This window comes from Neomonachus schauinslandi, chromosome 9, assembly GCF_002201575.2.
Source record: "Neomonachus schauinslandi chromosome 9, ASM220157v2, whole genome shotgun sequence".
In the NCBI taxonomy this organism is placed as follows: Eukaryota; Metazoa; Chordata; class Mammalia; order Carnivora; family Phocidae; genus Neomonachus; species Neomonachus schauinslandi.
The window spans coordinates 71,228,358-71,250,382 of NC_058411.1; the positions used below are offsets into that span (position 1 = coordinate 71,228,358).

A 22,025-nucleotide genomic window follows, 5' to 3' on the forward strand; every position below is an offset into this window, starting at 1 on the left:
AGATTAAAGGCTAATGAAGAGATTGGTGTGCAAACAAATAATTATAATACAATGTGATGACAGAAGTGTTTGCAACACAGAGCAAGGTGCTTCAAAGTTGGGAGAGGAATGCTAGGGAAGGCCCCCAGATTGAGCTAAATCTTGCAAGGTAAATAGGTAGCTCCCGATAGAAATAGAACAGCTGGGTAGAGGCAAGGGCACAAGCAAGACCTGGCATCAAGAGAGAAATGACCTATTGGAGAAAAGCAAGTTCTTTTGTGTGGAAAGCCCAGGAGAATGACAGGAGATGAGGGTGAACAGGTGAGCAGGAGCCAGATCTGGAAGGATCCCGTATATCATGCAGGAGAGAGCAAGCTTCATCCAAGACACAGGAAGGATTTTGAGCAGAAGAGTAACATGATTAGGTTCACATTTGAGTGAAAAAAAGACTGTGACACTTGAAGCAGTGAGATGAGTTAGCAGGCTAAGCATTTGTGCGGGCCGGAGAAGTCCTGGCCTGAAATAAAAATGAAGTTATAAGGTGACAAAAACAAGGAAGATTTCAAAGTAGAATCAACTGGACATGGTGATTGACTACTAAGAGAGAGCAATCTAGTTTATCTAGTACAAATCAAAATGAAATATCTCAACTGTCTAGCATTTACGATGAGCAGTCACAACGTGTTCTGCATTTCTGCCTTCCACTGCCCCCGCAAAGCCCTGGGGAGCCCTTAACAAGTCTTTGGTTGGAAGTCTTCCTCAGGGTGGCCACCTCAGGTTACTGCTCCAAAGCCTGCTCTAGAGTAATACAACTTAGAAAGGGGTTGAGACTCTTGGGAAGCATTATATAAATGAGAATCTCAACACTTTGTTCATCCAGCAAACATTTATTAAGTGCCTGTGATGTGCTAGATACTGTTTTGGGCACCGGAGATACAACAATGAACCAAAAAACCCTCATTCTCATTTGCAGCAGCAGCAGGAAGTTAAACCTTAATCTGCATTTACTGAGTCTACTTGTGTGTCTTCTACGTGTCACACAGGATGCAGAACCATTCAATCACTATCAAATATCTGAGTGTCTGCTCCAGAAACTGTGTTAGCCATGAGAATACTTAGTTCCTGTACTAAGGAACCCACCATCCACTAGATGATTCTGACAAGTACACAGGGAATTTCAGTTCTAAGTGGTAAATCCCCTAAGAGGACAACATCCAGGCAGAGCTAGATATAACAGAAATGGGGGTAGGGACTGTGGTTAAGGAAAATCTTGGAGAAAATTACACATAAGTTGAGGAAAGATCAGTTGGAGATAGCCGGGCAGTATCCAGCATGGAGAGGAAAGTGGAATGGGATGGGGCAGGGAGAATGCTATAGCTGGAAGGATTAACATGTGCCAAGGTCTGGGGACAAGAAAGAACATGGCTCCCTGGGGGAATTCCAGGTAGTTCAGTATAGCCACAGCATAGACTTAAGAGGTAGGCGATATAGATAGAAGTGAAGATCCATCCATGAAAGGGCTTTATGGGCAATCCTGGAGAGATTGGACTTTACCCTTAGGGCAATGGGAAGGCATTAAAGGGTTTCAAACAGAGGATTGACATGATCATATTTACATTTTAGAAGACACATGCCTGCAAGTGTAAAGGATGAATTGGAGAGGGGAATAAGATCAGAGGCAAGGAGACCAGGTACAATGTGATTACAGAAATCCAGAATTTCTGTAACGTGAATCGGGGATGAAGCTGTGGGAATATACAGAAATAGATGTATTTGGCATTTGCAAGGCAGAAATGGCAAGACCTTGTGATTAGGGCTATTAGGAAGTCAAGGATGGCACATTCTTATTGGAATTCAGGTGAAATAAATCGAGGACAACACTGGATCCTGTTTTAATGCCTTGTCATTGGTGTGGTTCTTACTCAGTTGAGTTGGCCCCCTGCCTTCGCAACCCTTCCCATTCACTCTTCAGTACTCAAATTCTGATGCTGGGACTTGAGGAAGGCAGTCAATGTGTTTTTGGCTTCTGTGCCCATAATGGCAGAGTGGACACCAGCTCTTCAGTGCCATTTCACCTCCTCCCTGCCCTATATGGCCTCTGGAGTATTCCTCATGTCCATAGCCCTGGGAGTGAAGGTATCTTTGTTATCTTCATCTTACATTTCCATAAGAGCAACCTAGTCTTGAGCTCTAAGAACAGCAAACTATTGGTAAGTGCTTTATAGTTTATATATCATAATAAGCAATTATAAATATCACGGTGGGGGCGCCTGGGTGGCTCAGTCGTTAAGCGTCTGCCTTCAGCTCAGGGCGTGATCCCGGGGTCCTGGGATCGAGCCCCACATCGGGCTCCCTGCTCCGCGGGAAGCCTGCTTCTCCCTCTCCCACTCCCCCTGCTTGTGTTCCCTCTCTTGCTGTGTCTCTCTCTAATAAATAAATAAAATCTTTAAAAAAAAAATATCACAGTGAATTCTAGAGTTTTGTGGAGGTCTTCTTCCCTAGAGATCCATTGATGATGTAGACCCCTGTCAATTGGTCAAAATCAAGTTCTGTTAGCAGACCAGGCACTTTGTCCCCACCAGCTACCTGAGAAGTCAGGGTCTTCTTTTTAGTTTCAGTATGCTTCAATTGCTGGTCCAGATCACCTCCTCTTTCCTGGCTTACCATACTGTCTCTTCTGGTCTCCAACTTTTACTCTCAGATTGGAGTTTGCTGTTCAAAAGGGTGCACATAGCCCAAGTCCTGGAAATTGGGGAATGAGGAGCTTGTTCCTGGGAATGTGTCCAACCCTACTTGGGAGAATAATGAATGGGATTGAGGCTTCCTGAAATAGAATTCTCCAGTAGTTCAGGATGGAAACAACTTGTTAACTTTCTTGAACCAGTAGAAGATTAAATTCTCCTCTGGCCTTTTGTTGTTGACTGTCAAGGATCACTTTGTTTTTCCCAGAGAAGCCAGAGCCTGCGGTTTATGAAGTTCAGCCATTAATTGTGCCTGGTGAACTTGGAAGGGTTAATGTGGCTCTCCAAATTTATATCACATACCCAAGAACATAAAAGTCAAGACTGATGGGAGTGGGGTCTAGTGTTACAGGGAACTTTGGGGGAAAGATGAGAGGGAAGATTTGTTTTGAGAGTTTAGCGAGTTTGGGCACTACCTGCCATTGGAATAGGGTTATAACTGAACCAGTCTTGGGAATTTTGCAGCCTGCGTCCATGTTTATAAGCTTAAGTGACACTGACAGAGCCCACAAGTCTTCCAGTCCAAGAACCAACCAGACCTCCCAGGACCCACACCCTCTCCTCCAAGGCTGAGGATGATGGAAAGTCAGGCTAGCCCTCCTGAGCTCTGTGCAGACCCTGCAGAATCCACCCCATTCCCCTTGCTATGTGTCTGAGAGGCATCCACCTTGAGAATTGGGGCGTGAGATAACAGGAATTTTTCAGTCTGGGGCTGGAACAGTAATGAGTAGGATTAAAAGGGGGCTCCTCAAGGTGGCATGGTGCACTAGGTCTGTCTCCCCTGTTTTCCAGCTGCCTTCCATTCCCCCCAGCACCCCCAGCTCAGAGGCCATGTTTAGCTTATGCTGAAGAGAGAACTACTCAGCTCTTGGAAAATGCTGAGCTGGGAGTTTGGGTTTTCTTGGCTAAACTAAGTACCAGATGGTGATTCAGCAGAAACTCCAGGTCTAGCAACTGGCACGGAGGGGTCAGGGGAAGAAGGAAGGGGAAGAGAGAGCCGGGAAGGGGGTGGGGCAGTGTGGGTGGGAGCTTAGCTGGAAGAATGCTTCCAGATGAAAGGGGCTGGAGGACAAAACGTTACTGTAGCATGGTAGCAAGATCTGTTTCACAGCCTCATTGTGGCCTTACAGAAGCTGGGATCAAAGCTTAGTTTATAGGGAAGGGCTCATTTGATTTATTCTGGTGTTATTGCTCTTGCTTTGTTTTGATGTCTTTGTCTTTTATCAGTCAAGTTATTTACATGTATCATAATACAACCTTTGTTTTAGGTAGTCAATAACTTGAGACTTTATAATGCAGCTCTTCAATCCACGTGAAAAATGTCTTGCCCTGGGCACAGTGAAAGATTCTAGGAAGCTGGCTGTGTCTCCACACTCATACCCCAGTTTCCCTCCAGGTCTCTCTGAGGACTCAGAGAAGGAAAGATAGCTCAGGCTGGCCCACGTGGGCAAACCTGGAACCGTATCAAAGCCTTGGGTTGTGTGCGTTAGAACTTAAACAGGGTTCCATGTTTTCTTTGCCTATCAGTGCCTTTTGGCAGCCAGCACTGGTAACCTCCTAGATCTGGAAACAGCTGAGGTTAGGCAGGCCAAGCCGAAGCAGTCTTTCCACAATTAGAGACACGTGCCCTGCTCCTTCCACAAGCAGGAGGGGGAGAGGCGGCCAAGGAGCCCCAGCCAGCCTATCACGGAGCCCAGTGTCGCCACACCCCCTCCTGCAGGCTGGGTGCTCACTGGGCGCTCCAGCATGGGCACCATGGACACCAGAGGGCTGGTCTGAGGGGCATCACTTTGCCCCTTTTGTTCCAGGTCTGGAGGGAGGGAGTCAGGGGGAGCTGGCAGAGCATGGCGGAAGGTGGAAGGAGGAGAAGTGCGTGCCCCAGCAAAAGGTGAGACTAAGATATTAATGCTTCTGGCAGGCAAGCCCTAATCCAGGTAAAAGTTACGGCTGTTTCAGAGGGCTGGGAGCTCCATCCCAGAAAGGTGCTTATTTTGAAGTTCTGGAGAGGAACAGGGTGTTCTGATTTCTACAAAGTGGCGTCACAGCTTCCCTTTTCAGCAGTATGTCTGTTTAGTGCATTACATCTTTCTTTTTTCTGTCCTGGCCTTCTCTCTCTGTGCTGCTTCTCTTGAGGTCTTTCCCCTCACTCGTAAGGATGTGTATTATTCCTCCTCTTCCTTCCTCCCCACTGTCGTTTCTCAGGCTCACTCTTTCCCTCCCTTCTTCACTACCTGTCTTTATGGATTTTGGCAAGTCTGGGCATTTTTCCCCCCTTTCTACTGCCTGTTTTCTCTTATCTGAAAAGACAGAGAGGCCTAGTTCTGGAAATGCTAAAGGAAAACAAACCTTTCCAAGCTGCCTCCAGCCCACTCCTGAGAAAGATACGAGCCAGTAAGACTGAAAAATCCTAAAGAAGTTCCCAGAGTTCAAGAGAACATGTGATGGTGACATCGACAAGGGGCCAGAGAAGGGAATACAAGGCAGAGAGTCGAGTCTGCCAGTGGGAAATAATTTTCTAAAGCTCTGAGAGGAATGGACACGACTCTCTTGGTCTCTCGGGGGTAGCCATCCTAGTCTTCCCCTTCTTGCCACATTGGCATCTTACTTCCTGCTGTCCTGAAAGCAAACTGGCTAGTATCTTCAGGTGACTGACTCAGGGTGGCCCTTGAGCAATGACCTTGAGTACCATTGACAGGAGCAGGGTGAGAGAGAATGTGGGAATGGACAGAGGGAAAGTGGGATAATGTGTATATGATAAAAGAAAGGCTGACATAGTGGCAGAATAAGCAACTGGGGGGGCAGGAGTACATTAGCTGGGGTCTTACTCCATTCACATACAAAATGAGGTTCTGAGTCTCTCAGGTCATTCCTGGCTCTGATTGCTCATGAGGCTGGAAATGTGCTCCCGGGTAGTAGGGCACTGGCCTCAAACATCTCCCTCCAGTGCCGAGAGCTGTCTACAAGGAGAGCCCCAACTGGTTCGTTCTTCTGAGCACTGTTCTTACAACAATCAGTCCAGCCTCCTATCTAAATGGCCCCATCCTGTCTTTCACCCCATCACACCAGAATGGTGTGGTCCATGAAGCAGAAGCTGGCTTGGCAAAATGAATGAGATTAGTTTAGGGATCCATGTGGGAACGTGCTCATTGGCCCTCTGATGAAGGCACAGGATGACCCTTTGCCAGCCCAGCTCAGCAAGAGGCCAGAGTCCTGTTCCTAGAAGCAAGGGAGCACCTGAAGACACGGCCCTGGCCTGTGCTGATTGTGGACACTTAAAACCAGTCCCACGATTCCCCCTCTAATCCATGCTTAACATTTTCTAAATGAAGACTTATTTTATGCTAGCAAGTCACTGATGTTCTGTTTAAAAATGGACTAGAGAGATTAAATTGTTTCTTCTACCTATGGTCTATAAGGTATTCATCTAAGGTAAAGGTTCCCAAAACATGTTCCTGTTCTTCCCTTCTAAAATCTATAGACCTTTAACCTCGCCTTACCTCCTGGGGGGGTTGGGCTGGGTTGACTCCACCTGGGAAAGTCCCAGAGCGAGCTCTTTCAGGGTGCTTTTGGTGTTGTCCACTGCAAGATAGCACACAGTGTGGCCACTCTACCCTTTGACTTGAGGAAGGAACTCAATCTCAGGACTTTTGAGTTCATCTCTTGGCTTTCCATCTTGACTTCTTTTATGGCCTGTGATTATAGCCTCTGGTCAGTAAAATTAGGAGACCAACAAAACCATGGCGGCAGAGAAGAAAAGAATCACATCTGAGCCTCCCAGCACTAGACTCGCCTTGTGAGAAGTTTGGAACTTGGGTCTCCATTTGTATGTGTATCTGGGTTGCATGTGTGGGCCTGAAGTTGAATGGAATATGGAGGAGACTGGAAAAGAGCCTGGCATTAGATGAAGGAGGAATAGTGGGAGTGTCTTTTGCCCCCAAATTTTTTTGGAAGGAAAGGCACAGCTGGAGTTATTGGAGGGTGAGCCTGTTTACTACTGTATAGAATTAGGAAGGGAAGAAACAGGAGGCAGTAACACTTTAGCTATAGGATCCTCGAGTTGGGATGCTGTCATATGCTGTAGAAATTTGCCAACTAGAGCACATGGGTGACCTCACTTTCACTGCCTACTTCTAGAGAGCCCCACCACTTCCCTCCACTGGTGTCCTGCAAGGCCTGTGGACAGGCACTCCTTTGGGGTCCTGGGGTGTGCCGCCTGGTTGCTCTTTAAAAAATTTTGCTATTTCAGCGTGTGCCACCTGCTTTCTGGTCTTTCTGTATGGTGCCTGGCCCTGTATTAATTCCCTATTGCTACTATAACAAATTACCATAGTTTAGTGTCTTATAGTTCTGGAGGTCAGAAGTCCTAAACTCAAGGTGACAGCAAAGCTATGTTCTTTCTGGAGGTTCTGGGGACAGTTATTTCCTTGTCTTTTCCAGCTTCTAGAGCCCCCCTACATTCTTTGGCTCATGGGCCCTTCTTCCATCTTCAAAGCCCACAGCGTGGCTTCTTCAAATTTTTCTTTCTCCCTCTCTGACCTTTGTTTCCGACATCATGTCTCTTTTTCTAACTCTGACCCTCTGTCCAGGTCAGTGACAGGATCTGCATTGTCATCGATCTGAGGACTCTGCACCTCTCTGCCAGTCTTTCAGCTTTCCCACAGGCAGGGAGCACTGAGCCCACCTCTCCTATTCAGCAGCTGAGAGGCCCTGGGCCCTGGGCTCTGAGCAGGTCACAAGATTGCTGGGTTCTGAGTCCCCTACTCCTGCCTGCCTGTTTTTTGTATCCCTTCTGTCACCTTGACATTAAGGTGTCACCTTGTCACCTTTTCCAACTTGGCAGATTAAGTAACCAACCCCTGACTTCAGCATCTTTTTGAAGTATCGTCTTGATAGTCTTTTCACCTTTTTTTTTTTTAACCCAGCAAACAGAAAGGATACAAAAGAGAAAGAGGAGAAAATGCCCAAGAAATACAGATAAGCCCGAGATTCCATGGGGGCCTCTAGAGAAGCAGCAACCACTCCACAGCCAGATTACAGTGGACAAGAACCAGAGTCTTTTTCCTTCTTATTTCTTTTATCCAGCTGGGCCAAAATTATAAAATTCTCCTTTTGGTTAGGGTCTCCCCCTCCTATAGGACACACCTCTGAATCCCCTGGGCTAAGTTCGGGGCTCCTCATGGATACCCACTGGCTTCCGTGAAGAGCTCTGCTGTCACCACATTGTTGCATGATCATCTTTTTTTTAGCTCACCCATCTCCCCTACTTTATGCTCTCACCCATCTCCCTTATGCTCTCACCCATCTCCCTTACCTTATGCTCTCACCCATCTCCCTTACCTTATGCTCTCAACTTCCTGAGGACAGGGACTTGTGTCTTGTAACTCCCCCACCTACCAGAGTGCCTAGCACAGTAGGCCCTTTGTAGATGATGATTGGACAGACGGACAGATGAATGGATGGATGAACGAAAACCCTCACATTTCAAGCTGCAGTGGCCACTGGTCTCCATCTTCATGTGGCTTCCCTGAGGTCATTGTTTCTCAAGCATGCAGAATGCAGGGTCTGGCTGAGAAGAGAGAGGGGCCATAGCCATTAACAACAGAAAGGGGCTCTGGGTAGCAGACTGGCAGAGACAGGATGGCTGAACAGGGCAGGGGCTTGGCAAGCACCTGACAGTGTTGCCTTCACTCACTGACCTTTCCTCTCTGTTTGGAGGCTCAGGTTTCAGCCTGCTGTGAGGGAAGCTGTCCTGTGGTAGCAGGAGACTGAAAATGCCCTCTTTCCCCTCGGTCACATGCTGTGATCACCCAACAGCAGGGATAAGGGTCAGATGTGAGGGCCTGCAGCCATTGTTTTAAGGAGATTAGTGTCACAGGCAAAAATGTCTCCCCACCCCATTCTCGGGATTTCTCTTTTTATTTCTGAAAGAGCTCTATAAAGGTAAAAGGTTAAATATTAGTCAAGGTCTGGGTTCCTGTGAAATCGTGAAGATAAGGTCAGGTGGGACAGAAGACACCCACAGCAAGTTTATTTGACAAATTATCCCTTCCTTCAAATATCTCCCATCCCCCAGGAATATTCTGGAGCTGACTGAAGGAATCTTTCTGACTGCCTTGACAAGGTCCCTCTCCTAAGCAGATAGATGATTTTGTGTTTTCTATTCCAGCCCACCAGGAGGTGGCCACATTCCCCCCACCTGCTGGGGAAGAATGTCTGTGAGTTGTCCTGCTCATCCCTTATTTCCCTCCAAGTACTTTCCTGTCACCTCCCCACCGTGCCCTCTCCTCCCCTTGATAGAGGATAATTTTCTTCTCTGGGATCACAATCTGGTTCCTTGTTCAGTAATCCTTACCTATCCCTGAGCCTCATGGGTTTTGTGTCCTAATCTTCTTTTCATAAATCAATCTCCTTTATCCTTAAGTCATTGCTTGTGTCTGCCTGAACTCCTGGGACCTGAGGGCCCACCCTTGTACCTAGCAATCCTCAGGGCCCTGAGGAGAAACAGATCACAGGCCCTGTTGCTTAGAGTGATTTGGGTTGGATTGTCACCAGGCATGTGATCCTGAAATCCTTTTTGAATTGAGTAAGATAAACCAAATGTGTGTTTATCAGAATGTCTCAGTCCATCTGGAACATTCGAGTATTTACAAGATGTTCTCCCTGTTCAGGCACTTAAAATCCTTCCTCTGACAACATGTTTTGGTTCTCCTTATATGACACCATCTTGGATAACAGCTTCTCCATGAGGAGTCAAGAGTTTGAAGTCAAGTTTCCTATCGCTCTTTTGGCTCTGTGCAACCAACTGGGGATCGTGTCTCCTTTTGATGAGATTCCTGGGGAGCAGGGGAGATTGTGTGCATTGTAGAATGTGTAGACTGAGATGAGATTGCAGGGCTAATGAATTGGGCATTTTCTGTATCCAAGTATTAAATATTTGTTGAGTACCTGCTATTTGCAGGCATTAATGATGCCCTGGGATTAAAAGCATGAAAAGTCATAGTCCCTGCCCTCCTAGTCTACATGGAGACAGAGAAAAAGAAACAAATCATTATAATACAAAGAAGTAAATGCCCAAAATTAAATATAAACAGCGGTCTGAGAAAAGAGAAGGGACAGACTTTGTTCCTTGTCTATAAAATGCAGCTGGTGTATCTTACCTTGCAGCCACATTGTCAGGAATAAGTAAAATAATAAAATAATAAAGACTCACAGAACAGGTGACATTTGAGCTGGATCTTGAAAGATGAGGAGTTTGCCAAGTAGAGATGGTGTGAGGAGAAAGGTTACAGATAGATAATAGGATCAGGTCTTTACCCTGTCGAAATGGTCTCAGAATCAAGTAAGGTCAGAAAATACTTGAAAAGTAAAAACACAGTTTAAAGATCAGGTATTGATATAATTTGATCAACTGTTCAAGTCAGAGGCCTGGCCAGAGCTTGAGAAGAAAGTCTGGTGCTTCTACGTGTGTGACTTGTACCTTTGGAGGACTGGGGGGGCCGTCCTGGTCACTGTTTCAGAGGAAGGGGAAACAAGAGGATTTTAACTTCTTCCCTTTGTTCTCAAGGACTTCCTAAGCACCAGGAAGGTGAGAGTCCCATTCCTGCAGGACAGGCTCCCTGGGTTGCTTGGGGAGTGTGGCTGTAAAACGGAGTCCCTCCCTCCTAGGATTCAGCCTTTGAGCTCTCCTCCAGTCCTTGGAGGTTCCATGTTGTTGGGATCTCTGTGGGAGCCCCTATGCCACCAAAGAAGACAGAGGGATAGTGGCCAATAAGCACATGAAAACATGCTCAACATCATCAGTCACGAGGGAAATGCAAATTGAAACCACAATGAGATACCACTACACAGCTATTAGAATAGACAAGCTTTTGGAGCTGACAATACCAAATGCTGAAAGGATTCATAGCAACAGAACTCACCTACATTGCTGGTGGAAATGCTAACGATATAGCCACTTTGTGGGGGTTTTTTGTTGTTGTTATTTTTAAGATTATTTATTTATTTGAGAGAGAGAGTGAGAGAGCTGGGGGGAGGGGGAGAGGGAGAGGGAGAAGCAGGCTCCCCACTGAGCAGGGAGCCCAATGTGGGACTTGATCCCAGGACCCTGGGGTCATGACCTGAGCTGAACACAGACACTTAACTGACTAAGCCACCCAGGCGTCCCTAGAGATTACTTTTAAAAATAACAAAATTGGGGCGCCTGGGTGGCTCAGTTGGTTGAGCGACTGCCTTCGGCTCAGGTCATGATCCTGGAGTCCCGAGATCGAGTCCCACATCGGGCTCCCTGCTCAGCGGGGGGTCTGCTTCCCCCTCTGCCCTCTTCCCTCTCGTGCTCTCTGTCTCTCATTCTCTCTCTCTCAAATAAATAAATAAAATCTTTTTTAAAAAATAAAAAATAAAAATAACAAAATCTTAAAAAAATAATAAAGTTATAATTTACCTTATGACTCAGAATCTCACTCCTGGGTATTTACTCAAGAGAAAGGAAAATCCTTCTCAAAGACATCTACAGTCCACTTAAAGAGTTCTATGCAAGTGTTTATAGCAGCTTTATTCATAATAGCCCCAAAATGGGAGCAACCCAGATGTCCATCCGCCAGTGAGTAGAAAACCAATACATAAAATGGAGTACTAAGTGACAATAAAAGGACCAGACTTGATATACACAGCAACATGAATGGATCTCCAAAGCTTCATGTAAAGTGAAAGAAACCAGACACAAAAGGCTACATACTGTATGATTCTGTTCATGTGACATTTTGGAAAAGGCAAAATATAGGGACAGAAACCAAATTAGTGGCTGCCAGAGGTAGGGGAAAGGGACTGACTTCAAAGGAGATCAAAGTGCAAGAAAGAGAACTTTTGGGAGTGTTGGAAATGTTCCATATAAAGACTGGGGAAGTGATTAAATAACTGAATATGTTTGTCAGATCTCATCAAACTGTACACTTAGAAAAATGAATTTTACTCTATGTAAATTATACCACAGGGGAAAAAAAAAGATTCCCCCTAACCCTCTGTTGCCCCAAAATCAGGCTGAGGAAGATGACATTCAGGATCCACCAGCTGCTCAGGGCTCCCCCTGAACATACAATGGCCTGGAAACAAAGCCCACACTTGCACCCTGGTAATATGCTGATTTTCCTCAAAGCCAGTGCCTTCACTTCCATGCCTACTTCTGGCTTCCAGCCCTGGGCAGGGCATGCTCTGACCAAGCTCTAATTTGTGGCAGGTAATCCCCATTTGTAACCCATTAATGTAGCTAAAGTTTCTGGAAACTGGGGCTGGGCTTGAGGGAAATTTGGCTCGCCTGTTACAGTCCTATTGTCAGGAGCAAGAAGCATTTCTGCTTCTGTTCAGAGGGCCTCCTACAGCCTCATTATAGCCCTGAGGATATGTTTGGGGGTCTGTCATTTCAGTGCTCCTCACATGGGTCAACTGTGCCAGTGTGCGGTGGGCCACCCGGGTTCAAGACATTTTCACAGCTGGGAAGCTCCTGGCCCTGGCCCTGATCATCATCATGGGAGTTGTCCAGATCTGCAAAGGTGAGTATCACCCAAACAACAGGGCTTCACCCAACTTTCTGCCTCTTTCGTGTACACACCCCCTCACACTGTCTTTGGACATGTGCACCCTGAGATTTCCCAATTCTGACCTTGAATGACTTTTCTTCTTCACTTGCTTGACAAAGGGGAAGAGAAACCATTTTCCTGGGATGGTTGGAAGTTGAGCATGCCCCACCTGGTTTGCAGAGTTCAGGTCTCCCATGCTGACCTCCTGGCTCTAGCACAGCTAGGTGAAGCCCCCAGAACTCTGGACTCCTGTTGCCCTCTTACCCCTGCATCTTATATTGTATGTTGTTCATATCTTAAAATGGGGAACAGAGGAGATTTTTACGCATTTCAAAATTACTCATAATCTCTACGAGAGAGCTCGACATTCCTGGGGCCCCTGCCAACATTCCTCACTGGATTTGGTCCCTTCCAAGTCTGAGTCTGTATTTGGTTTCCATGGGAACCATGGCACCACTAGGCTCTGCCCAGTGTCACTGCCTCCTGGAGAAAGTCAGATGACAAACAGAGAGAACTCCTACCTGCCTAGAAGCCCTGAAGGCCATGTGGGGTGCCTGGATATTTACTCCAGGAAACATAATTAAGGTTCTGCTGTTAATTTTAACCAGTTGTGTTAAGTTCTTTAGCAGGTAATATTGTGTAGACTTAAAGAAATCACTGTGTATACCTACCTGGTAGGGGAGATACCATGATCATGAAAGTGGTTTTCCAAGGATGAGGCTTATCCATTGCACTATGGATGTGCTGACCCCTGCAATTTCCCCAAATGTGAGAAATGGGACTATATAATTTGTGGTAGTGGGGACTGTGTTCATGCTTTCCCCTAAAAAAAGGAAAGAAAGAAACCACTGTGCTATCTTTTCAGAGATAATAAGTCCCTACTATTCTGGCCCTAATGCTTTCTCCTGATCACTCTAATCTACTTATTTCCTGTCCAAATGCTGGATCATAGATGACTAAGTAAAATATGGGCAGTTACTCTGTGTTTCATTACAACGTCATCAGCAACCTTTCTTGAGGGCCCACTTGTGTGCAGGACACTGTGCTAAAGGTTGGGGAGGCAGTGGAAAAGCTCTTTGCTGAAGGACCCTGTCCTCAGGGAATCTATAGCACGAAGAGAGAGCCCAGATACGTTAGAAAGAGACAGGAGGTTATTGACAAAGAAAGCAGAGCAAGCATGAACTACTATGGCATTATAGGAGCTTATGTTTGAGTGTTTGTTGTTGTTCATGCTTTCTTTGTGAAAATGTATAAACTTAGATATACAGGAAGGTGGTCAAGAGACTGCCAATGGCTCTAATCCTGCATCTCCAAATCCCAGCTCCCCCCACCCCCCACCCCCACACACACCCCTGATTTACTGTACCCTGCCCTGACCAGTGGCCTCCCCTGGTCTTTCCTTCCAAGTAAATTTGCCTTTTAAAAGAAGATTGAGAGCTGTGCTTTGAACCTGAGCCTGCATTTGGACTCCTGGTTCCTAGGTTCTGGGGAAGTCCTAATCTCTATTTCCCTGCTCCTTTTGGTCCCACTTCTCCAATGTGTGGGGTTCACTGGAAACAAGACAAGAGCTGGATCATCACTGCAGGAGGAGCTGAGACAGGACTAGGCAGGCTAGAGGCCGCCAGGGCTCTGGCTTCTTTCTCTGAGCAGCCTCCTGCCCCTTGCGTCCACAGGAGAGTATTTCTGGCTGGAACCAAAGAACGCATTTGAGAATTTCCAAGAACCTGACATCGGCCTTATCGCACTGGCTTTCCTTCAGGGCTCCTTTGCCTACGGAGGCTGGAACTTTCTTAATTACGTGACTGAGGAACTTGTTGATCCCTACAAGTGAGTTGAAATGACCCAGCTCTTCCCAAATCCCTTGAAAGGCCATGGCACCTGCTACTAAGAAGAGAGAGCCAGGTGTCCACTGGGCACTTCTCCATCTCCAGCCCCTGTTCTGACCATGACCTGGTCTATCCTGCAGAAACAGTTATTTCTCAGGAACTTAAACCATTTGCCATCTACCCTGCCAGGAGGAGAAAAATCCCGTGACTGTCCCAGAGCAGATTAAAAGCTGAAACTGCTGAGATAGCACCACTGCCTGAGAGGATGAAATGTACCGACAGGCCTCTAGGCATCTTACTTACCTGTCTTAGGACAGGAGGGTCTTTGTGTCTTGAAGCAGGGGAGAGGGGTGCATCATGGAGAGTCCAGTCAGGAAGAGGTCAGCAGGTATGGAGCATATTCCCAGCCTACCCTGTTTCATTTCCTTTAAATTGCCCTGCCCATTTTGAGACAGAATCCACCCCCCAGGGAGAGGGAGTGTCACAAAAGGCTGCCAGGTCAGTTTGGAGCAGAAAGACAAGGCACTTCCCAAACCCCGTGATGAGGCAGGTGCCAGGCCTTTCCTCTCTGACCTCCTCTCCTTCTACAGGAACCTTCCCAGAGCCATCTTCATCTCCATCCCACTGGTCACATTTGTGTATGTCTTTGCCAATGTCGCTTATGTCACTGCAATGTCCCCCCAGGAGCTGCTGGCTTCAAACGCAGTCGCTGTGGTAAGAAATCAAACTCACAGCCCCTCAAACCAGGAATGTTGACATAGACTTGCCAGATTGGCCCCACTCACTTTTCCCTGATCCATGAATTTGCGGAATTAGAAGTCATCCCAAGTTCTCAGGGCAGAAACCGTATCTCCAAGTGCCCAGGAGCAAACTGACGGCCATGTTGTACCTAGAACGGTGACAACGGCAGAACCAACGTGTTGCCCACAAAGCTACATTACTTACTGTATGACCCTTTACAGAAAAAGTTTGCCAGCTCCTGATCTGGGGCACTTTAAACTCTAAATGTGATGATCGTATAAAGGAGGCAGGCTCCTCCTCAGAAAGATAAAATCTTGCACGAGACAACGCCATTCCTCTCTGCCTTCGTTTCTTCCTCTGGAAATCATGCAGCCTGACTTCTTCCCTCATCAGGGAAAAGTGTGTGCCAGTAAACAGGAGTAGGAATGGTCTGTGCTCTTTGGGGAAAGAGATGCAGATCCAAGGCACTGGGGTCTTTGATACCCAGGAAAGCCCTGGGAGCCATGCAGCCCCCTTACCTGGCTTCACCTGGGCCCTGACGCCACCCTGCCAAACTGTCATCACATGTCTCCTGTCAGAAGACTGTAAAGAAAGAGGCCCTCCAGTGTCCCAGGGCAGCCTTTTTCCATGACCACTGGCCTAACCCAACAGGACATCCATTCTAAACGACCCCTCCCCGATAATGTGCTAGAAATCGAGTGTGTACTTGGCTCAGAGAATATAGAAAAGGCTAGTCCCTTGACATTCTACATTCCTTCAGTATAGGAAGACTAGTCTATAGCTTCACCACCTTTTTTTTCTCAGCCTACATAGTGCCTTGTTCTTATCATTTTTCCCTTCTTATATTATTTCTATGAATTTAGAAATTCCACCCTATGAATTAGGAACCATTTCTATTTTACAGATAGGAAAACTGAGGCTCAAAAATTAAGGACCTTGCTCAAGGTCTCACAGGTCCAAACTGTTGGGCTAAGATTTGAACCCCAACCTGCCTGACTCATTAGTGTATAATGTAAAGTGAAGCCTGGACTCCCTCAGCTGGCTTCTGGTCCTGGCCCTCCACTTTCTGGGTTTGTGATCTTAGGCAAGCTACCTAATTGCTTTGTGCCTTAGTTTCCTCATCCATAAAACAAGGAGAACAAATGTTAGCACACCATCGTCATTGTTGTTGTTGTTCTTATTATTATTATTACCACCATGCACTGTCTCCTTCAGTTAATAGCCCAAAACATTTACTAAATCCCCACTGTGTGGTGGGAAGGGAAGTGGCGGTGCGGTGAAGGAGGGCCTGGGGAACGCAACCCTACCCTCGAGGACCCTAATAAGAGAGACTCAGCAAGGGTAGAGATGGGAGGGAGCATTCTCAGCAGTGATGTACAAGTGGAGGGTTGTAACCTTGCCTCTTGCTCATCCCCTTGTTTTCTCTCCCAGACATTCGGAGAGAAGCTCCTAGGGGTCATGGCCTGGATCATGCCCATTTCCGTTGCCCTGTCCACATTTGGAGGAGTTAATGGGTCTCTCTTCACCTCTTCCCGGTGAGTGTTGTCCCAGTCCTTCCTGGGCCAGGGGCCATTCTGCTGCGCATATTGCTCTGTGTATATATGGGGGGCTTGTCTCCGTCAGCAGAGGTCTGTGTGGGCACCTGGGTGGTGACCTCGTAGGGGGTGATTGCTCATGAAAGGCGTTTGTGTGTCAGCTTGGGTGCAGAGGGGTGTATGCTGCTCACGTGGTTACCTGCGATGTGTGTGGCTTCACATGTAGTGGCGAGAGAAGCCCTGTCCCACCTCATTTCAGTAGGAGCAGAGGGCTGAGGAGGTCCCAGGCTGCCTGACACAGTCCTAGGTCTGGGCACCGTGATCGGCAGCAGGACAGTGTCTCATCGGCAGCCCCAGAGCTCCTTTGCTACTTGCCTGGAAACAGGCTATGCTGGCTTGAAAGGAACCCCACTCTACAAGGGACCAGGAGGGACACAGGCCTGGGGCCTCTGGGCTGGCCTCTCATGGAAGTTCTGGGACCAGCCTGCAGGTGGGATGGATCCTTCTCCCTGCTCAACAGACAGGTGGCTGTGGGAGGCACTTTCATGGCCACTCAGGAGACTCGGGCTGAGGGTGTGAAGTGAGAGAAGTGGGGAAGAACTGAAGGAAAGCATTTGTCCAAATCCAGGCCCCCAACTTCCAAACTCTCAGAGAAGCCAGAAGCTCAAGTGGGTCCAGTTATCCCTAGCTCTTGCCTCTACACCCCCAGGAATCTGGCCCCTCCTCAGGGTCTCTTCTCGCTCTCTCCAGAATAGGCTGTTGAGGCCAGCAGACACTGGACTATTGCCATCAGTGTTTGTCAAGGGGTCTTCCCATATTTCTTAGACGGTTCCCCTGCCCCCAGGGCATAGCCCTACTTGAAAGATACAGCAAAAGCAGGGAGTCCCTGAGTTTAGCTGCTTCCAAAGCCACCCATCACATCAGGGAGGAGTTCTCATGAGATGTCAGGGGAGTGCCATGTTTTCAAGACCCAGGGCAGGAAAGAGGGAGTGTGGCTGTCCTCTGTGCCCCAGGACCCTATGAGACTGAGACTTACCCACAGCAACCTCGTGTGCATGTTACACAGGAGCAGTGACCACCTGGAGTCCCCAGCCGAGGGCGAGCAGTGGAAGAGCAGTGACCCATGAGGCTTTCTGGGATCTATTGGAACAGAGTGACTGGCTACAGTCGCTTTAGAGTGGGGTTTGTCCCTCGGGCAGGCCCAGCAGCGGTCTGCATGCATGTGGTATAGCTGTGTGTGCATGCAGGCCACGGCAGCCCTGGCGGGCGAGGCCTCTGATCCCGAGGCCCAGCTCACCCACCAGGTCTCCTCTGCTCATCCTCCCAGTTCCTTCGTTCCTTCCTCCTCCTTCCCTCCTTCTTGCCTTCTTTCTCTCACTCTTTTGTGTTTGGTGTATGGAGAGGTTGACCCTTCCTGAGAAATAGGAGTGTGTGTGGGCGTGTGTCATGCTTAATGTCATTGTCTCCTCCGTTGTCAGCTAGCCGGGCAAGGATTGTTTCTTGTGAACTTGACACTTGCAAATGCTGTTGGACCTGGACAGTTACACTTGGTCCTGGCTGCATGTGGAGGAGGGACGTGAATGCGGAGCCCTGGCTATGTGCATGAGGAGGCCCACAGAGCACGCAGGGCTCAGTTGGGTGCATGAGGCTGCACCATAAAGGGGCCATGCTGTGTGGGTGCATGAAACTAGTGACAGTGGCCTAGGTAGTTGATGATGGCAAGTGATGGTGATGCACATGGGTACTTGGGGCCATAATGGACTCCCACACTTCTGCCAAACTGCTGCTATTAGTTCCACTCTCCCTCACACACAAATTACAAAGTAAGTGACAGGGTTTTTTTTCAGAACACCCAATGTGCTGATTCTGTGCCTTCCTGTCCCCATTACACCACCCCCTTCCTCCTACCCCTTAGGTGCTTCTTTCTCCTTATAAAATCCCAAAAAGAAAAAGCTGTCTAATTCATACTAATATGTAAATGACTTCCAATGGCTTATAATATTCTTTTCTCTGGGAAAAGAGAAGGGGAAGAAGGAGTCCCTTTTATATTAAAATTTCTCTTTTTAAAAATAACTTTTAAACATCAATATCCTGGTCATGATATTATACTATAGTTTGGCAGTATGTTACCAGTAGAAATAGAGTGGATACCTAGGATCTCTCTGTATTATTTCTTCCAGCTGCATGTGAGTCTACAATTATCTCCAAGAAAAGGTTTACTTTTTAAAAAGGGTAAAAAAAAAATAATTTTTATTCCAATTAAAAATTTCTCATCTATTTTAGAAATTAAATTTTTTAATGAAGTCTAAGGAAGAAAATTAAAATTACTCATAATCCCATCACCCAGAGATAATCAGTTGGTATGTTTTTACATGACCATAATTTCTAAATTAATTAGAATCATACTATATGGAATCACAGTTTTCTGTCTTGCTCTTACCATTTGACATTGTATTGTGAGCATGTTCTCATGTAACAAATTTTTTTCAAAACATTAGGACTGTAAAATACCCATCTTTTTTTTTTTTTTTTAAGATTTTATTTATTTGAGAGAGAGAGAGTGAGAGAGAGAGTGTACAAGAGGGGGCAGCGTCAGAGGAAGAAGCAGACTCCCCGCTGAGCAGGGAGCCCGATGCGGGACTCGATCCCGGGACTCCAGGATCATGACCTGAGCCGAAGGCAGTTGCTTAACCGACTGAGCCACCCAGACGCCCCTAAAATATCCATCTTATAGATACACTATAATTTATGTTATCAATCTCTTAACTTTTGGGCATTTAGGATATTTCCAATCTTTTTTATCATCAGAATATCTTTTATATATACCTTTCACTAACTCAGTATTCTTTTCCTTAGGATGGCTTCTTTGGGAATAGAAAAAGTAGCTTAAGGATATAAAGTTTTAGGTATGATACAATATAATGCATACAATACAATAAAATACACAGATTGTTCAGATTAATGAGTTTTGAGAGTTGTAGACAGTGATGGAAGCACCACCCAAAACAAGATATAGAACATTCCCACATATCCCCCAATTTATCCCGTGTCCCTTTCTGGTCCACCACCTATTCTCCATCCTCACAGTGGCAACTACCTCCTGACTAGGATATCAATGTTTTTGTTTTTTATTTTTTATTTTTTTTAAGATTTTATTTATTCATTCGAGACACAGAGATACAGAGAGAGAGAGAGAGCACGAGCAGGGGGAGAGGCAGAGGGAGAAGCAGACTCCCCGCTGAGCCAGGAGCCAGATGTGGGGCTCCAACCCAGGACCCCGGGATCATGACCCCAGCTGAAGGCAGACGCTTAACCGTCTGAGCCAGGCGCCCCGGATATCAGTGTTTTTAAGGCTTTCCATGGACAGGGCGCCTGGGTGGCTCAGTCCGTTAAGCGACTGCCTTCGGCTCAGGTCACGATCCTGGAGTCCCGGGATCGAGTCCCGCGTCGGGCTCCCTGCTCGGCGGGGAGTCTGCTTCTCCCTCTGACCCTCCCCCTCTCATGCTCTCTGTCTCTCATTGTGTCTCTCGCAAATAAATAAAATATTTAAAAAAAAAAAAAAAAAAAAGGCTTTCCATGGACAGACAGTTCAGTCCTCATGTATCAGAGAACCTGTATCCCTTGAGGAAGGGAGAGGCCCATTTTTAAAGGGATTAAGGCTTTGTGAGACCCACAAAGTTAAGGCACAATCATCAGTAACCCCAAGCTACCCAGACCATACTTAGGGTCTCTATGCACCCAGAATCTATCCATTATCCACTAGCTGCCTCTGGTCTGCCTGCACCTGCACTTGTGAACGTGGGTCCTGTGACAAGTGGGCTGGAGTGTGCATGGGAAGGTGGGTACCTGGTTGGGTCGGGGGGATACTCCTGTGTGAGCAGAAGGTGGGCATGGATGAGGAAGACTGGGCTGGGAGGGAACTTCCTTGGGTGGTCTGTGGGCCATCCCAGGCTTACCTGCTTTTCTCTCTACCAGGCTGTTCTTTGCTGGAGCCAGGGAAGGCCACCTTCCCAGCGTGTTGGCCATGATCCACGTGAAGCGCTGCACCCCAATCCCAGCCTTGCTCTTCACAGTAAGGGCCCCTCCTTCTGCCAGCCCTACACACACCCTCCTCTTTGCAATTGCTCTGAGCTGGGAGTTCGCACTTCCCACACACACCCCTGTCACCCTCCTGGTCTGCTCCTACGTTTCACTGGATCTTAGATAATCTGGGAAATGGTATATATGGGCTTTGTAAATATCAAGAGAAATAACAAGGAAAGACCCTGAGTCCTGAAACACCTTCAGGCTCTCACCCTGCCTCATTTCTATTCTCCCATACTTTTGGGTCAGATTGAAGTGACTTTCTCATGACTCTACAATCTCATACGGAAAGAAACCTCCTTTCTTGGCTCTCCCCTGCACCTGTTGCCCTAAGGGTTGCGGCTTTGGGCCCCCACTCCTGGCCAATCTCACACACCCTCAGCACTCTCCATCAGTCTTCTTGCCCCAGGAGACTCTGCCTGTGTCTCAGGAAATACCACTGAAACAAATTCAGTGTTACAGGTACACCAAATAAGACAAACCATAAAAAAGGAAGACTGGCAACTGAAAATGGAGAAAAGGAAAATTGGGATAGGGAAGAAATGAGGGTAGAATGGCCCAGAGTAGAATCATTTAGAGGGGTAAAAAGAAAGAGCAAAGACTTGTCCCCACTGAGTCTTTTGAGTTGTTTTTTTTTTCTTTCTGGATCCTGAATAAAATATTGAAAATGACTTTGGTCCGTCAGAGAGGCAGTTAGATCAGGATAATAGAGCTCTCAGGAGTCAAGTGCCTTCACTGTACAACATGAGGGGGAGTTTCAGAATGTTCAGATATAGGATGAAGCCCATCATGATTGGTTAGCTGTGAAAGGTGCCTGGAGACCACCTAGTACTCCCAGTGAGACACAGACTTATTTCCGGTTTGAGCCATTGGTGCAGTACTGTGACTGCCAGACAAGTACGGTCAGAATCTGGCTTTTTCATCCATTAAAATCTTCTATATTATTTTCACCGTCAGATCTTACACGAGAACTGAACCTTCTTCTTTTTTTTATTTAAGATTTTATTTATTTATTTGACAGAGGGAGAGCGTAAGCAGGGGGAGTAGCAGGGGGAGAGGGAGAAGTAGCCTCCCTGCTGTGCAGAGAGAGCCTGATGTGGAGCCCGATGTGGGACTTGATCCCAGGACCCTGGGATCAGGACCCAAGCCGAAGGCAGATGCTCAACCAACTGAGCCACCCAGGCGTTCTAAGAACTGAACCTTCTGTTGGCCTTAACAAATTAGCAGAGGGGCAGAACATGGTTCCGAGAGAGCCACTGAGCTGATTTTGAAGTCGTAAAGTGGATTCTGCCAAGAAAACCTCATGGGGATGTTATGAGGGTTAAATGAGTTAATATTTGTAGAACACTAAGAACAGGACTTTCCACCTAGTAAATGCTTTATAACTTTATGATATTAAAAAAGGGGGGAGGTGGGGGGAAGAAGAAAAATAAATTAGATGACTCAGCCAGGAGAAGAGGATGAGGGCAAGAATAAAGCTTTAATCTGCAGTTAACAATCTTCCCTAAGGGATTAAAAAAAAAAAGGAAAAACCTAAATTAGCTTGAG

The 22,025-nt window shown here is 46.9% G+C and overlaps 1 protein-coding gene and 1 non-coding gene across 3 annotated transcripts in view; both read left to right on the forward strand.

Annotated features, from left to right (window-relative positions):
- Nucleotides 1-22,025, forward strand: part of SLC7A8 (solute carrier family 7 member 8) — a 48,522-nt gene that overhangs the window by 23,443 nt on the left and 3,054 nt on the right. Inside the window, exons 4-8 of one of the 2 annotated variants that reach the window (XM_021695410.2) lie at nucleotides 12,140-12,265; nucleotides 13,966-14,119; nucleotides 14,709-14,832; nucleotides 16,291-16,394; nucleotides 20,370-20,466. In XM_021695410.2, the coding sequence (XP_021551085.1) occupies nucleotides 12,140-12,265; nucleotides 13,966-14,119; nucleotides 14,709-14,832; nucleotides 16,291-16,394; nucleotides 20,370-20,466 (605 nt within the window). Of the gene's footprint in view, nucleotides 1-12,139; nucleotides 12,266-13,965; nucleotides 14,120-14,708; nucleotides 14,833-16,290; nucleotides 16,395-20,369; nucleotides 20,467-22,025 lie in introns of those variants that run through there. The other variant, XM_021695411.1, reaches the window with a different exon arrangement.
- LOC123325931 lies at nucleotides 12,956-13,117 on the forward strand. The gene has a single exon (XR_006540764.1). It is a non-coding gene; the product is annotated as a U1 spliceosomal RNA (small nuclear RNA).